At 52.1% G+C, this 17,309-nt stretch overlaps 1 protein-coding gene across 1 annotated transcript; it reads right to left on the bottom strand.

Moving 5' to 3' along the window:
• Positions 1-225: 225 nt before the first annotated feature.
• Positions 226-7,001, bottom strand: LOC149281012 (PC-esterase domain-containing protein 1A-like). Its single transcript, XM_089499825.1, has 9 exons — positions 6,929-7,001; positions 5,263-5,342; positions 4,820-5,052; positions 4,564-4,705; positions 4,039-4,285; positions 3,458-3,598; positions 3,276-3,347; positions 2,988-3,059; positions 226-452 (listed from the first exon to the last, which is right to left on the bottom strand). The coding sequence occupies exons 1-9, from the start codon at positions 6,999-7,001 to the stop codon at positions 226-228; spliced, it is 1,287 nt and encodes a 428-aa protein (XP_089355951.1).
• Positions 7,002-17,309: the final 10,308 nt, after the last annotated feature.

Below are 17,309 nucleotides of genomic sequence, written 5' to 3'. Positions count from 1 at the left end.
TAGCAACCATCTTCAGGCGTAAAACAAGCCCGGTTACGGTTACCGGGATCTCACTAAACATCACATTGCAGGGGAGTCGCGATCAGTGCTTGGAAGGTGCCGGAAACCCCAATGGCTGGTGGGGGGGGGGGGGGGGGTCGAGGTAGAACTTGGAGAAACAACTTAACGAGACGTCCCGGGGGGAGGGCTGGTGGTCCGGCCGAGTGCAGCACTCCCAGGGGGTCTTCAGTATATCCACGCTGGGGGGAGGGGAGGCCGGTGATAGGGATTGAACCAGCCGCTGTCTGGCCTGACTTGGCGCTTCATGGTGAACCGGTGGGGTCTGAAGCCGAGCGGCGCGTGCGGCAGGTGGGGGGGGAAGCTGCCGAAGCTCGTGTTTTGGAAGTTGGGGTTGGGAACGACATTCATGGCCATGTTCATGGCGCTGAAAGGGTGGCTGCCCCCGTGACGAGCTGTTTGAGACACAAAAGGAGGAGTTATATGAAATGGATGATGTCATAACTTATCTTCCAGCAACTTCCTGCAGAGTACAACCCATTACCGTCTCTACTACCCTTTGTGTAACTTTATACGATGCCCTTTGAGTCCGCGTCACGCATGACCTCCACTTAAAAAGGTGCCGTTCCACAAATGAAATTAAAAAGGACATCCCCAGCCCGAGTCCAGTTCCCAGGGATTTTCCTGCATGCAAACAGGTGCACGGATACTTTGCTAGGATCCGCCCCCTGCTGCCTCTGCAGTAAACAAGCAGCATTCCTTGGTACACTTCCTGCACATGCTCAGTAGGGCTCTCGTGCCAGCCAATGGGAGCCGTCTGATAACTCCGTGAAAGTACTAGAAGTTCCTTCAACACCAATTCTAGCGCAGAAATTCTGAGTTACGGTTTTTAAGTTTCACTATTTTTAAATATATTTCTAATTGGCTGCCGGAACCAACATCAAGAACCTATCACTGAAAGGCGTGGCCAAATAGCTTCTCTCTCCCTCTCTCCTCCTGTTTTTCTCCCTCTCCCTCCTCTCATTTGTCTGTAGAAATAACCTGCGCTCTCCTTCCCCTTTCATCCCATCTTTTGCCCTCCCCTGACTCGCTCACCCTCACCCTTCCTCATCTACCTTCACCAGGGGCGAGACCTGGGTGCAGTGTTTCTTCAGAGACCCCTTGTTAATAAAACACACACGTACATACTAACACGGGCGCACACATACTAACCCACACGTACATACTAACCCACACGTACATACTAACCCACACGTATACATACTAACCCACGTGTACATACTACATGCGCACACATACCAACACGGGCACACATACATACCAACACGTGCACACATACTAACCCACACGTACATACTAACACGTGCACACATACTAACCCAGGCAGACATACATACTAACACAGGCACACATACATACTAACACACGCACACATACCAACACGCGCACACATACCAAACCACACGTACATACTAACATGGGCACAAAAAATAACACGCGCACACACACATACTAACACGGTCACACATACTAACCCACACGTACATACTAACACGCACACACATACTAACCTACACACATACATACTAACATGCGCACACATACTAACATGGGCACACATACATACTAACACGCGCACACATACTAACCCACACGTACATACTAACACGCGCACACATATTAACCCACACGTACATACTAACACGGGCACACATACTAATACGGGCACACATACTAACCCACACGTACATACTAACACGGGCACACATACTAACCCACACGTACATACCAACACGTGCACACATACATACTAACACGGGCACACATATTAACCCACACGTACATACCAACACGGGCACACATACTAACCCACACGTACATACTAACACGGGCACACATACTAACACGGGCACACATACATACCAACACGGGCACACATACCAACCCACACGTACATACCAACACGGGCACACATACTAACCCACACGTACATACTAACACGTGCACACACACACATCCTAACACACGCGCACATACTAACACTCACGCACATGCTAACACGCTAACATATAGAGCTACGTGCGGATGGCAGAACGTGTTCTGGTCTGAAGTCACAAACCTTTGTTAATAGGGCGGCTTTCATCAAAGCTTAGGTAGCCCGGCATGATTCCAGCTACCAGCAGAGGACTGTCAGAAACAAAGGAGTCATCTGCAGCAAAACACGGAGAAAATAATAATAAACTGAATGAAAGCACAGAGTCTCCTCACCGCGCTCCCCCTACCAGGAGCCCAGGTAACAGGGGCCCCTCGTAATGCAGGGCGAGGGTGGGGAGGGCAAATGGTTCTGTTTAGGCATAGATAAGTACAGCGATAAATGCCCCCTCTGCCCAATCTTTCCAGGGGGCTGCTGCAGAGGGACTGGATCATATTTATATACCACCATGCATCAGCGGCCCCTAGTGGTGGAGGGGGCATTGCATGCGCTGCTGACTAGAGATGGAGATCAGTTACTTAAAGGGAGCGGGCTAGGACCCCAAAAATGTGTAATGTACGTTGGGGTCCGTACTGCATGTAAATCGGTGCAGCTATTTAGAAAATGAAAAAACTTTTGGGTCAATTAACTCCTCCCTCGGCCGCCTCTACTAAAACCAGGAAGTATTCATAAGTACACTAAGTCTTGCACATGCTCAGTAGAGCTCCCATCTAAGTAGCAGCCAATCACAGGTATAATAGCATTAGCAATCAGACAGATGATTGGCTGCTGCTGCTGCTACTCCCATTGGTTTGAACTGGAGTTCTACTGAGCACGTGTAAGAGGCATATTGACAGGTAGGAGAGAAGTTCAACCACTAAAAGAACCAATCAGTACGCAGGAAATCTACGGCTATATGTTTAATACGAAAACAGAGCTGGAGTGCCGCCTTTGAGTGTTAATGCGGTGTGTCATGCGTGTGCGGTGTGTCATGCGTGTGCGCCACGGTCCTACTCACCAAGTCTGCCTCCGTGCTTTTCCTCAAAGCCCGTGTACCCCTGGCAGTAGACCCCCGGCTGGGGTGGGATAGCTAAACGGAAAAAAAAAATCTATATGTAAATATATCATTTATTTGCCCCAAGTTAAAAGGCTGAGGTTGCGCAATAAAGACGCAAAATAATTACCCCCCGAGTAACCGCATTAAACCATATAATTCCACCGCTCCGGGGTCTCTGTCTTTAACAACAGGCTCGGTTCAGCCAGCTGGGCCGGATCGTAGATATTGCCCCAAGTAATTGCCACTCACCTTGGAAGGCGTTGTGGTTCACGTCGAAGCTGGTGTATCCCGGGGCGGGTAACACAAAGCGCGGCGGCTCGTCTGCAGAGAGACCGAGAACATTTTCGCAACCAAACATTGGTGTTCTTACGTTAGAGACGTTTGTAAGAGGAACGCGTCTCCTGTGACCACAAAAAACGTGCCGTACGCACCCGCTGCACACGAGGGAAGCCCGAAGCCGCTGGGATCCGGCCCCCAGACGGCCCTCTCCTGGAATCTGTGCTGTAGGTCAGGACAGCCACCGTTTTCTTGCCATCTGACCACGCGGGTCGGGACCATCTGGTCGTTATAGCCTAGGACGAGAGGGCAGGTGAAACGCGTTGGTTGAAATCTACTCCAGACGTATTCTGTAGGACTGGGCATGCTGGGCACTGGAGGTGGCCTCACTTCTACTTCTCGTTGCTCGCCTTGGTCATGGGGCGCGTGTGGCGACCCGGCCATTATTTGGTCATCATTTAGAAGCGGACACCTCAGTGAGGAGCATGGCATACGATACACTATAGCTGACCCCCAACATTTCAGGTGTCCATATAGCCCACCTATATAGGGCCAGATGCGAGTGGCCCCCTGATGAGCGTGAGTGGCCACCGGCCTACCTCACCTAAGGAGCCTCCTCACAGCATCACAAGGTGAGCACACGGCAGGCTGAAGCTCAGAACCGCCCCCCAAAACCCAGGACGGTTGGGGGTATGCTACAGTCATGCGGGTTACGTAGGTGAGAGTATCGGTTTACCATTAACCGCGGCCCTCTTCCTCTGAGGAGGCTGCACCCCCCACGCCTGCGCGACGTGGGCCAGCAGGATCTGGGTGTACTTGCGATGGGCTAGCTGGTCCCAGTGGATGGCGTCCCTGCAGCGGCGTTGCAGGTCACGGCGGAAGTGGTAGTGCATGTCCAGCACGTCCATCTTGTACGCATCGGCCAGAGTGGCGCTGTAGTAGTTACCCTCCACGATGTTCCACCGCAGGTTATGTTTCAGATACTGCGACAAACAGGAATGGGGAGGACTAAAAACAGGGTATATACAGCTTATATCATACAAAAATAACTAAAAAAAAAAAAAAAAGGTATCTCCCACTGATAGATACATTATTACAAGTTATCTGTCTTGGGGGTAAAAAAAAAATAAATAAATAATAATAATAAAATAAAGAAAAAAAATATATAAAATCGGCTTCTACGACCCAAACAAACCCCATTTATTAAACGGTCGCACAGCAGGATAGGTTAAGCGTGGTTCTCGTGTTCCGGTCCACGTACCTGCGGGAACTCGCTGTCTCTGTAGCCCACCGGCATGGTCATGTTCCACAGGACCAGACACTCGGCGCTCAGCACTTCATTCAGCCGGCTGAACAGCGTCTGCAGGTTGGAGAGATAATCGTCCATCTGCGAAAAGCTGTACCTGCAGGAAGCAGAACAAAAAAAATTGGGATGTGGAGGCGGGGCGTTAGAAACCAAGATGGCCGCCCCCAGCAACTTTACTTTGGCCACAGAGAGCCGGGTTTTGGATCCTCACCTGGTGAGGTCCCAGAAGCAGGAGTTGATGATGAGCACGTCCGGCGCAGGTCCGGCCTGAAAGTCCGACAGGACGCTCTCCAGGTAGGCGGAATAGACCCGCGTTAAGAAGTAGAAACGCACGAGGTGGTGGCCGCTGCGGTACTGGCGCACTTCGCGGTAATCCACACCGTTGTGCATCTCTTTCAAAACCCCACCTTCTACCAGAGCGTCGTTTTCAAAAGTCTTCTCGCCCTGCGGACAGACGAGACACGCGTCATACATACATGTTGGGCTACGTCACAGGAGGACCACACGGAGTCCCACCAGGCCGGCCCCGTCTGTGGTTCTTCCAGACGCTACGTTCTATTTTACATATCTTAATTTCTTGCACCTTTTGAACACGGAATATAATCCGGTGGCCGGAGGACCGGGAGAGGCTCCAGAGGCGGACATTTTTCTCACCTTCCGTTTCAGTTGCCCCTCTGTCAGGTATTTGTCGTTTTGAAGGAGTTTCACCAGGTCCTTGTAAACGGACCTCTGGACTAAGAGGAGAAAAAAAAAAGTTAATAGAAGACATTTTGGCGAAGCGGTGAAACGCGATTATTGAGTTATGAATCTCAGATGCCCCGTTGCCCCCCAGGGCGGGGCAGAAAAGACATCGCCTCATATTCTTAATGCTGCCTACGGAAAAGTTACTCAATTTCAAATCGCGGGCGGATTCATTTTGTGAGTTTCGGGGAAGGTCATGCGACCTCTATGACACCTCGCATGCCCTCGTCTGAAACATTAAAAAAATTATAATAAATAATAAAAAAAAAAAAAGGCAAATACAAGTTAGACAAAATCTACGTAATCTAAAGTAACGATTTATTCCATAGAAATACCGGTCCGTTGGATGCAGAGTAACCAAAAAGCATCTCGAATGGAAAAAAAGCCTGACGGGCAAAGTAAAACGCGCTGAATCTCACAGACCGCAGAGACCGCGGGGCGAGAGTCATTTGGGCAGCCATGAGCCAAGGGCCGGTTGTGGCCGATGCCGGCGTCGGGGCGTTTACTCGTCAGGCCCAACCGGCGCGTTTTACTTTGCTGGTCAGAAAAGCTTTTAACCCGACGAAGGGAAGACTCCCGAGAGCTTCTTTTGTGTACGAGATTCTGCAGCATTTTGTTACTTTGTATCCAGCTACTCCTCACTACATTAATCCGTCGGGGGGGGGGGGGGGCGCAGAGTCCTCAGCTGGGCGGCAGCTTCAAGTCAATTTTCTGCAGAAAAACTTATTTTCTACCGACTCGCACACAAATTGAGAAGAGTCGACGCGCAGCGTGTGCCACGCAACGTGTCCTGGAGACCATGACATATGCGACTTACAACCCACGGAACAAACTACATGCTACACGCTAACCATGTCCCGTTAGCAAATGCTGCAGCTAAAGCAGGAGAACAAGAGGCCCTAACCTCAAACTAGAGGCTCAGATGGAATGGAAGGAAGGCGTCGATAAGTGGAACAGCCTCCCAGCAGAGGTGGTAGAGGGTAATACAGCGAGGGTCTTTACAGACTAGACGGGGGCCAATCTGCCGGCGGGTTCTAGGTCAGGACTGTTTCTTTAACACGACATGGAGTTTTAATACTAGGTTTCTTTGCTGCCGTCTCCCTCGCGCTCCTGCTCACTGATACGAAGCCCCCGTTGGCGCCGGCTTCCTCCTCACTCCTCCGTGTTCTCCGTCTCAAGGCTCAGGCCTGACCTTGAAGCCGTGTACTAAAAACTCCCTGAATAACCCGACTCCCGGGGAGGAAGAACAGGCGTGAAAAGGGAACAAGCATCTTAATCCCAGCGCTGCACACAATAACCATCCTTCCTAATTCAACCGTAAGAGGCCATAAACTTAAACTACAGGGTGCGAGGCTACAATGCAAGGACGTTTTACTTTACTGAGAGGGTAGTAGATAAGTGGAACAGCCTCCCAGCATAAGCGGTAGAGGGTAATACAGTGAAGGTATTAAACATGCATGGGATAGACATACGGCTCCTGAAGACGAGACCAACGACTGATTAAGGTTTGAGTCGTTACAGACAGGGGCCGGATGGGGCCGATCTGCCGGCGGGGTCGGCTGTAGTTGGAGACACTTACTGGAGTCCCCCATGACCACCACGAACTTGTTGTGGAGCAGCTGCTGGGCCTCCTCAGCGCAGAAGTCGTTCATGGCTCCCGGAATCTGTACCTGCGAGGAGACAAAACACAGCTTATCCGGAGACTCTGTGCCGAGACTCACGCAACATCACCGGGGGGGGGGGGGGCGCCGCCGCGACATCACCGGGGGGGGGGGGGGGGGATTGGCCGCCGCCGCGACATCACCGGGGGGGGGCGCCGCCGCGACATCACCGGGGGGGGGGGGCGCCGCCGCGACATCACCGGGGGGGGGGCGCCGCCGCGACATCACCGGGGGGGGGGCCACATGTTCATAATGTTCCTTCAGACTACCAAATAGCCGGGGGCGCCCGTTGGGATTGGTGGAATGAGTAGCGCATGCTGTTGGAAGCAATCGCCGGTGGTCCGGTTTCCTGAAGGCAGCCTATGGCTGCATTTACCCCACCTGCCTCCCGGGGGTATTCAGTCCGTTTACGCCGACGGGTTACACTTCTGTGCGAGCGTATACTGATAGAGTGTAACACTCACCTACCTCCCAGGGAAGCAGGGTCCAGGGGGGTTCTTCACATCGGTTGCTCCACGAAATAAAAGACTCCGGAGAGTCCTAGAGACGAAGGGTCACCGGGGCGAGCGACATCCACAACTTCAACGTCTGCGGGGAGGAAAAATAAAAAGTGCTGGTGACACTCGCACTTGATACATATACCGTACACTCTGAGTGTGAGTGCCTCCTGCCGGGGACGTTGGTGACGCATCTCCCACCCGACACGCCATGCTCATGGAATAAATGGTTCGGCTGGGAGTGCTGAGCGTGCGGTCTGAGTCGTGAAGATACCGGTGACTGGATGACATAGGAGAGAACGAAGACAAGCGGAACCCCACGTGCGACAGAATTACCCAAACACAGCGCTTCTGCACCCAAAATTCACTGCTGCCCCAAGATTCTGGGGGTCACACACTCTGACTCCTTCCTACCCCCCCGAGGATCGTATCTAAGACCCCCAGTCGGTGCTTTCGCTTCCAGTATGTTATGATTGACACCTCTGCTTGAACGCTGGTGACGAGTCAAGGTTTCCATGACTACCGGCACCCGAAATCCGCACAGAATACCAAACCCCCATTGGTAACTTACCCTGACACCGAGGGAGAGCGCTGCAGCTCTGACGGGGTTAATCAGAATATGTAAATGACGTATAAATATATAGGCAATAAAGGAGGAAGCGAAACCGGAAAGCTCAGGGGGCCGACAGACTTCATGCCCCTTCTCGGGCCCTCCGGCGGTCTGCTACCCCTTTACCCCCAAACATGGGCAACTGCCCCTACACCCCAAAACCCGCTCACCCACCGACCCCCGAACTTAATGCACCACCAAGTTCTGTATGAGGAGGATTCAGTAATCCCCGCGCTGCCAAAATTACAGAAAAATAGAATTTGGTCAAAAAAACATAAAAACCTCTCAAATCAGAAAAACGGTGCCGCGATTTACCCCAAAAAGCTAAAAATCAGAGCAAAAGACAAATAATTACACAGAATCCGAGCGTAACAAAAATAACGATAAAAAACATAAAAACGAGAGAAAACACAGAAAAACTTACAAAAAACAAACAGAGAGTAACGCTCGGGAGTCTCCACGCTTCTGCCTCTCGCCGGGGATGTTCAGTAATGAGGACTCCGTCTCTGGTGTCACCCAGGGAGGGAGCGACGGCAATAACCCCCCCCCCCCCCCCCCCCCCGCGATCCTCCCCATCCTCACACTCTGCCTCACCTTTCCCAAATCATAACTCTGAAGATGCTCGGTGCTGCCCCCCCCCACGTGACCCCAGCGCCCCCCCTGTAGGATTTTATGGCACCCATCTGCTATCCTTTGAAGATGCCCCCTTGGATGCTCTGCCCGCCCCAGTGACTTTATGGTGGGTGTGGGGGGGGTCTGGCCAGGGGTTCCAGATAACATTTATGGCAGGACGCCTTGTTAACCCTTAAACAGGGGCATTTGCATGACACCGCCCTTTAAGACGGTGGCAAAGGGGTTAAGCCACAAGTTGTCGGCGTCCGCCCCATGTGAACAGCCTGCCGAGCTTCCCATCTACCCCACCGCCCGGAGCCCGCGCCGCGCAGACACTCAGGCCAGGTGACAGCAGGGATCCCGCGCCGCCCCCCCAACCTCTCCCCGCGCTGGGAGAGACAGAGGGCAGCTGGAGCTGCAGCTTCTCCCTAATAATGAAAATTAAAAGGCCTCGCAGAGGGATGGGGGCTCACTGCTGGGGGGCGAGCGGCGGAAGAAAGCAGAGAGATTCTCCTTACGTTCCCTCCTGCGAGACGGGCAGCGATCCAGGAGACCCTCAGAGCCCTGCTTCACAGGGCGAGACATTCACCATACACGGATCCAGGAGACCCTCAGAGCCACGCGCTGCTTCATGGGGCGAGACTGACTGCCGGGGGGCAAAGAGACCCTCAGAGCCGTGCACAGCTTCACGGGGCGAGACGGCCACCATACACCGATCCAGGAGACCCTCCGAGCCGTGCACAGCTTCACGGGGCGAGACGGGCTGCGGCTCCGAGTGCCAGGCGCCGCGCTCTGATAGGCGGCAGAGACTCCCCCATTGCTGGAAGACCCCGCTGCGTGGCTTCAGTAATACTTGGTAGCACTCTATGTGACGGCGCGCGTTAATCGCAATCCCCAAGGGCTCCCTCTCTCTGGGACAACGCTCTGCGGCCCCGGGGAGGAATTACATTTATAGTTCCTGTTTATACGGCATATTTACTCATTAACCCTTTCTTTAACCATTAACCCCTTCCTGCCGCAGTTCTCTTCCTCGCACCGGAATAACAGAATCCTCCATACACGGTAAACACGGAGATACTCGCTACCCATCCCTCCGCGTCACCCCCGCAGCCCCCGACGCAACTCCGTGCCACGGAAGACTACTACAAGAAAAGAATAGAACCAGAGGCGAACCCACCGCAGCCCCCTACACCGCCGCGCAGCCCCCCCAACGCACCGATACACCGGCACGCAGCCCCCCAACGCACCGATACACCGCCGCCCACCCCCCGACGCACCGATACACCGCCGCGCACCCCCCCAACGCACCGATACACCGCCGCACCGATACACCGCCGCGCACACCCCCCAACGCACCGATACACCGCCGCCCACCCCCCCAACGCACCGATACACCGCCGCGCACCCCCCCAACGCACCGATACACCGCCGCGCAGCCCCCCAACGCACCGATACACCGCCGCGCAGCCCCCCAACGCACCGATACACCGCCGCGCACCCCCCCCACGCACCGATACACCGCCGCGCACCCCCCCCCAACGCACCGATACACCGCCGCGCACCCCCCACACGCACACGATACACCGCCGCGCACCCCCCACCAACGCACCGATACACCGCCGCGCGCCGCGCACACCCCAACGCACCGATACACCGCCGCGCACACCCCCCAACGCACCGATACACCGCCGCGCACCCCCCCAACGCACCGATACACCGCCGCGCACCCCCCCAACGCACCGATACACCGCCGCGCACCCCCCCAACGCTCCGATACACCGCCGCGCACCCCCCCAACGCACCGATTGGGATGTGGCTGATGGGATTGGGGGTTGGGTTCGGTGCGCAGTGAATTGAGGTTATATATAAAGTTCTGTGTGTTTGTAAATAAAGTTCTTGTTTTACTGTGAATGGGGGTCTGACTGATCCGTGGATAGCAGGAGCTCCGTATGAGGGACTGACCGGTGATTCCTCAGCCGTCAAACAGGGGGACCCAGCCTTGGGTACGGTGACCCCTGTAACACCCGATACACCCCCGCACAGCTCCAACGCACCGATACACCGCAGCCCTCCCCACGCTCAGATACACCCCAGCCCCCCCAACGCACCGATACACCGCAGCCCTCCCCACGCTCAGATACACCCCAGCCCCCCCAACGCACCGATACACCGCAGCCCCCCAACGCACTGATACACCGCCGCACAGCCCCAGCGCACCGCGGGCCCCAACGCACCGCCAGACAGCACCAAGCGCACCAATACACTGCAGCCCTACCGCTCCGCAGCCCCAACGCACCGCCGCACAGGAGCCCCAACACGATATATAAATTCCATGCTTTACCGTCTTCGGGTAATCCAGATTGTTGCCGCCACTTTGGTTCCATCCAGGAAAATACTTTTTTTCCCTCCCCGATTATTGTAAAGTGGTTGCGAATGAGACCGTGTGGCTCCCGTCGCGCACGCTAACACCCTCCTACGGAGATAATGGCCTTATCTGAATTGGGCGGGTTATATCGTTACGGCATTTTGATTGGCCCGGCACATACCAGCACCTCAACGGTTAACTTTTAATAGCAATCAATCGCTGAAAAGCAGCCCACCGAGGGAGAGTCCGCATTAACCCATTAAATCCTTCATGGCGTTCTTTACCGGTATGAAATAGGTGGCCCAAAAACCCATTGGGACGGCACGCAGGTCTCAGTGAACGAGAGGGAGCTGCTGATCGGTCGGAGACCGCTGTGTGCCCCCCCCCGGTGTGTGTATATATAAAAACTGCCAGGGGTTCCCCTGACAACGGAACGTTCCGGCTGCCTTGGCCAACGATCGACAACCAACTGTTTAAATAAAATAATAATAATAATCCGATCGCTCCTAGTGAGAACCTGCGCGGGGGGGGTATTTACACGTTTCTTGGGGGTATTTTGAATGAGGGGGGGGGGGGGGGGTGATGCCATAACTTCCAAGAAAGAAAAAAACAAACAAAAAAAAAAAAAACACACGCGGCATTTCGGGTTTTTCCTAATTCCAGACATATTCACCCATTTTCGGGGTATTTTGATCATCAAACTGGTTCCCGGTCAGTTTTCAAAGTACATTTTTTCTCCAAAATGTTTTATTTTATTATTCATCGCGGGTAAAAATCCTGAAAATGTAAGATATTTAGGGGGGGGGGTTAAAAACGTACAAACTGCAGCTTCTTAACCCCGCCCTGATAACCTTCTGCTCATATACATTAACCCCCTAACACCCTTGCTGTAATATTTATATATCGCCGTCTTACTCCGCAGCGCTGTACAATGTTTGTTATATTTTACAGGGGCCAGAATCACTAATTTATCTATACATTATACAGGGGGCCGGTCACTGATTTATCTATACATTATACAGGGGCCGGCTCACTGATTTATCTATACATTATACAGGGGCCGCTTGCTGATAGCCATACATCTATCCCACGTATGTTTAAATTTAAATCCCTCACTGTATTAGCCACATCTGCTGGGTGGTAGTTCCACTTCTTTACCACCCTGTCGGTCGCCCCGTTAGGTGATAGATTATTACGGGTGTAACATCCACCTGTTTAGTGGTCTCAGGTGCAAATTAACCCATTCCTGCCCTGGTTTCCCACCATTTCAGAGTGCTGCACCCCCCAGCAGACTGTGCCCTGCAAACACCACTGACATTATTTTACCCCACAGACCCCCAGCCGGATCATAAAGCCCCCTGGGGCAGCAGTGCCGGTTGGTGCGTGGCAGGTGCCGGTCCAGGGCCGCAGAACATAAATGCATCTTATTTAATTTACAATAACTCCTTACCCGGGCCCGGTGCCGGTGGTGGTGGTGGTGGTGGCGGTGGCGGTGGTGGTAGTAGTAGTAGCAGTAGCAGTAGCGGTAGTGGTAGTGGTAGTGGTAGTAGTAGTAGTAGTAGTAGTAGTAGTAAACTGTGGTAGTGGCTCTGGTGAATTGTAATCCAGAGGCTCCGCTGGGGCCGCTCTGCCAGATACCCTCCTGCAGGGCAGCTCTGGGCTTTAACACACCTGCAACAGCTCAAACTGTCACTGGGGGAGTGGCCAGGGGCGGGTATGGAGGCGGGGCTTCCCACTGACTTTTCATGTGACTTTGTGCCCCATTGCTCAGTATTTGTACCACTGAGAGGACATTTTAGGCGTGTCTGTGGGCGGGGTTATTTGTGTGACTGAGGGGGCATTTAGAAGAAGAATAATGGGGTTTATTTACCCCGTTTAATTTATAAAGCCGTTTCCTGCTGTTTCGATACACATTATCGGGGCTTTTAGGGCTGTAGAACCCTGCGATCCCCTCATACCCAGCAAACATTCTGACCTCCTAGAGAAGAGGGGCATCGGGGGAGAGAGGGGCATCAGGGGGGAGAGAGGGGTATCAGGGGAGAGATGGATAATTATATATTATTTAGATATCGCCATCATACAGTAATATAACTCCCAGCGCTGTATACAGTAATATAACCCCCAGCGCTGTATACAGTAATATAACCCCCAGCGCTGTATACAGTAATATAACCCCCAGCGCTGTATACAGTAATATAACCCCCCAGCGCTGTATACAGTAATATAACCCCCAGCGCTGTATACAGTAATATAACCCCCTAGCGCTGTATACAGTAATATAACCCCCCAGAGCTGTATACAGTAATATAACCCCCAGAGCTGTATACAGTAATATAACCCCCAGCGCTGTATACAGTAATATAACCCCCAGCGCTGTATACAGTAATATAACCCCCACCGCTCTATACAGTAATATAACCCCCCAGCGCTGTATACAGTAATATAACCCCCAGCACTGTATACAGTAATATAACCCCCCAGTGCTGTATACAGTAATATAACCCCCAGCACTGTATACAGTAATATAACCCCCCAGCGCTGTATACAGTAATATAACCCCCAGCACTGTATACAGTAATATATCCCCAGCACTGTATACAGTAATATAACCCCCCAGCGCTGTATACAGTAATATAACCCCCAGCACTGTATACGGTAATATAACCCCCCAGCGCTGTATACAGTAATATAACCCCCCAGCGCTGTATACAGTAATAACCCCCAGCGCTATATACAGTAATATAACCCCCCAGCGCTGTATACAGTAATATAACCCCCAGCGCTGTATACAGTAATAACCCCCAGCACTGTATACTGTAATATATCCCCCCAGCGCTGTATACAGTAATATAACCCCCCCAGCGCTGTATACAGTAATATAACCCCCAGCGCTGTATACAGTAATATAACCCCCAGCGCTGTATACAGTAATATAACCCCCCAGCACTGTATACAGTAATATAACCCCAGCGCTGTATACAGTAATATAACTCCCCGCGCTGTATACAATAATATAACCCCCAGCGCTGTATACAGTAATATAACCCCCCAGCACTGTATACAGTAATATAACCCTCAGTGCTGTATACGGTAATATAACTGCCCGCGCTGTATACAATAATAACCCCCCCTAGCGCTGTTTAATCGAATTTTTTTCCCAATAAACTCCCTTTATTTGCAGACCTGGAGCCGCCGCCGCTGTCAGTCATGTGATATTTTGGGTGACTTTACCGGCTCAAAGCCCACACTGAGCTGATGCTTTATGGCGATGCTAATGAAGTCCGTTCCTCCATAGACTTTCATTAGTCCAAGTGTCCACCTGAGTGATTAAGACTGAGCCATTCTATTGTTCCCCACAGGCAGTATGATAAGGAGTCGGGGTGTTTAGTAGATCTGGGATCAGATAACAGAGCGAGAATCATACAAATTCTTCCTACAGACAGCAGTTATTATTTAATTCCTGTCTGCGGATAGAAATGCAACACCAATAGTAGAGCCAATCACAGGCCTCCGCAGCTTAACCCCGGCCAGTGACTCGGCTCCGTTTCATGGGAGTTGCAGTCCGCTAGCAGCAGTACGGCTGTTCATTAATCACCCGACAGTCGATAATAAAAAATGTTTATTTCAAGTATAAAAAAAAGTACGTTTTATTAACGTTTTGATATTTTTCCGTACCACAGATGAAATATTACGCAGTATATAAAAGGCCTGTAAACATCCTGCAGAGTAACGGTACCTGGAGTCGCTGACGCCGTGACACAGGGGCTTTCCTTATACATTATACAGGGGCCAGCAGGGTCAGCCATGCCCCAATTAACTACCCCCTTCTCAATGTATCCGGGGGGTTCTCAATTATTTTCCTTTATAAATATTTATTAAAATATTTTTGAATATTATAGGGAATAATGGATAGGGAATTTTTAAAATACAAAAAAAATAATCTTAACATTGTCTGGTTGCCCCCCGTGTTACTGTGAAGCGTCTGGTCATGTGACAGGTTTGGTCACACGGGAAGATTTTTTTTACATTTTTTCTTTTCTCTCTCGGATATTAGAAGATTAAGCGGCCTTAATCTAAATCTTCGTCGAGATTCACATGAAGTAGAATATAATTGTTACGTGTTCAAATTGGGTTAGATTTAACCCTCTGGAAAATGTGTTGGCTTCAAAGGGTTAAAGCGCTAACATAGACCCGGCTAGGCATGAAAGCAACTTGGCCTGGGCAGAAATGGCGATAATACTGGCGGCCGGAGAGCAGGAGAGGTAGCATGTATCGGATCAGTGCAGCCTGCAGGTCATAGCACCAGGGCCGGCCCTACAATGGAGCCGACTGGGGCAATTGCCCCAGGCGGCACTTCAGAAGGGGCGGCACTTTGCCGCCCCAAGCGTTTTTTTTTTGTTTTTTTTGAAGCGGAGGAGAGAGAGAGGGGCACCGAGTGGTTTTCGCTTACCCGCCCGGCGCCCCTCTCTCTCTCCTCTGCGGCGAGTTTCCCTGTTCGGTCTCGGTGCCGGCTTGTAATGCAGAGCGCCGGAAGTGACGTCAATTTCCGGCGCTCAGCATTACAAGCCGGCACCGTGGCAGCACAGGGAGACTCGCCGCAGGACTGTTTAAGGGTAAGTACCGGTGGGGGTAGATAATGCTGCCCCCCCTGGCGTCGGCGGGGGGGGCGGCATTTTAAACTTCGTCCCAGGCGGCGTTAAGTCTTCGGCCGGCCCTGCATAGCACCATGTGGAATAGACTATATATATATATATATATTGCACAGCACCTGGTCACATTAACCCCTTGTAACCGGCATGGCATGCGTCCGGCGTCACACCCCCCACCCCCCCCCCTGGACTAAATGTGCGTTTTTATATGTATGGTTCTGCTGACGTCCTTTAAGGGTTCTTGGTTCTCCGGGATCTTGGAGAACCCTCTTCAGAAGCCGGAAGCTCAAAGACAAGGCCACGGAACGGAGGGTCTGGATGGCCCGGCAGATTGTTACGTCACCCATAGCTCGGAACGGGAGATCATCATGGGGTTTCGTAAAGCGTCTTGGCGGGCAGATAAATATGGAGGATTGTCATTCCCGGATGATTGTCATCTTCGCTGCTGTGTGTCTAGGTCTTTTTATTGTTCACAGACCAGTTGTTTGTGGTTTGGATTACCGGTTACCATTGTGGTTGGTTCCTTTGGTTTTATTCTCCTGAGAACCTGGCCATCCCTCTAATAAAACTCCTGGACATATAGTAATGGCTCTGATAGTAGAAGTGCTCCCAGTGATAGTCACCATTTGTCGGATCGAGGTTTGTTCACCAAGAAGGTCATGTCTTCCAGCAGAAGAATCGGGTAATGAGATGGCTCTTTGCTGGACAAACCCAACCACGACATGTCCCGGCCAGTGCCATCTTTGTTGGACTATCCCAACCATGACCTTGACCTATAACTATCATCTTTGTTGGATGAACCCAACCACGACACGTTCTGGTCAGTGTCATCTTTGTTGTAATGTCCCAACCATAATTTGGACGTATAAGTATCATCTTTGTTGGATTCTCCCAGTCATGACCTAGACCTATAGCTATAGCTATCATCACAGGGCGTTCAACTGAATCATCTTTTCAATGAACCACCGCCCCCCCCGGTTTGCAGGCTTTTGCGCAATCAAGACCAAAGCAGACAACAGCAAGCATGCCCGCCGCTCGGGGCTCGTTTGGTGATAACTCCACGTGGTCCAGCAGATATGGCAGATCCTTCGCCATGGAGTCAGCGTCGTAGCTCCAGCAGCAGAGAAGCAGGTGGACAGTGACGAGCCAGTTGACTCATCTAGAACCATATCAAGTGTAGCTTGTCTTAAACAACGAGGCAGCTCGGTGGGGCTTCAGGCTGTATTATGGACTTTGAGGCGCAATCGTAGCATCCGCACCACGACCATTGAAAGGTAAACCAAAGAATACGGCCCTTTCCAGCAGCCATGGTGGTTTCTCCTCGGTTCCCGATGCCAGTTGAGAAGACTTTCAATGGGAACCTCAGCGTACAACACGCAGAGTAGGCGTTGTGTCCGCGCGGAGTGGATGCCGTCCGTCGTACACGACAAGCGCTAACCCACAACGACTATTTTATTCCTAATAGTGCAATTCAGTTTCTTAAGGCTCCGGGTTCCTCTCGGCTCCGGGTCCCTCTCGGCTCCGGGGTTCATCTCGGCTCCGGGGTTCATCTCGGCTCCGGGTTCC

Source organism: Sceloporus occidentalis, unplaced genomic scaffold (genome assembly GCF_023333645.1).
Source record: "Sceloporus occidentalis isolate IW3139 unplaced genomic scaffold, rSceOcc1.0.p SCAF_140, whole genome shotgun sequence".
Classification (NCBI taxonomy): domain Eukaryota; kingdom Metazoa; phylum Chordata; class Lepidosauria; order Squamata; family Phrynosomatidae; genus Sceloporus; species Sceloporus occidentalis.
The sequence above is the reverse complement of the archived record's forward strand: the minus strand, read 5'-3'. Positions and strand labels throughout refer to the sequence as shown.

Excerpts from the sequence above, each read along its gene's own strand:
- LOC149281012 (XM_089499825.1), bottom strand. The coding sequence starts at position 7,001 with ATGAACGACTTCTGCGCTGAGGAGGCCCAGCAGCTGCTCCACAACAAG. Across the intron at positions 5,343-6,928 it reads GGTGGTCATGGGGGACTCCA|TCCAGAGGTCCGTTTACAAG; the intron begins GTAAGTGTCTCC and ends TTCTCCTCTTAG. Across the intron at positions 5,053-5,262 it reads AGGGGCAACTGAAACGGAAG|GGCGAGAAGACTTTTGAAAA; the intron begins GTGAGAAAAATG and ends GTCTGTCCGCAG.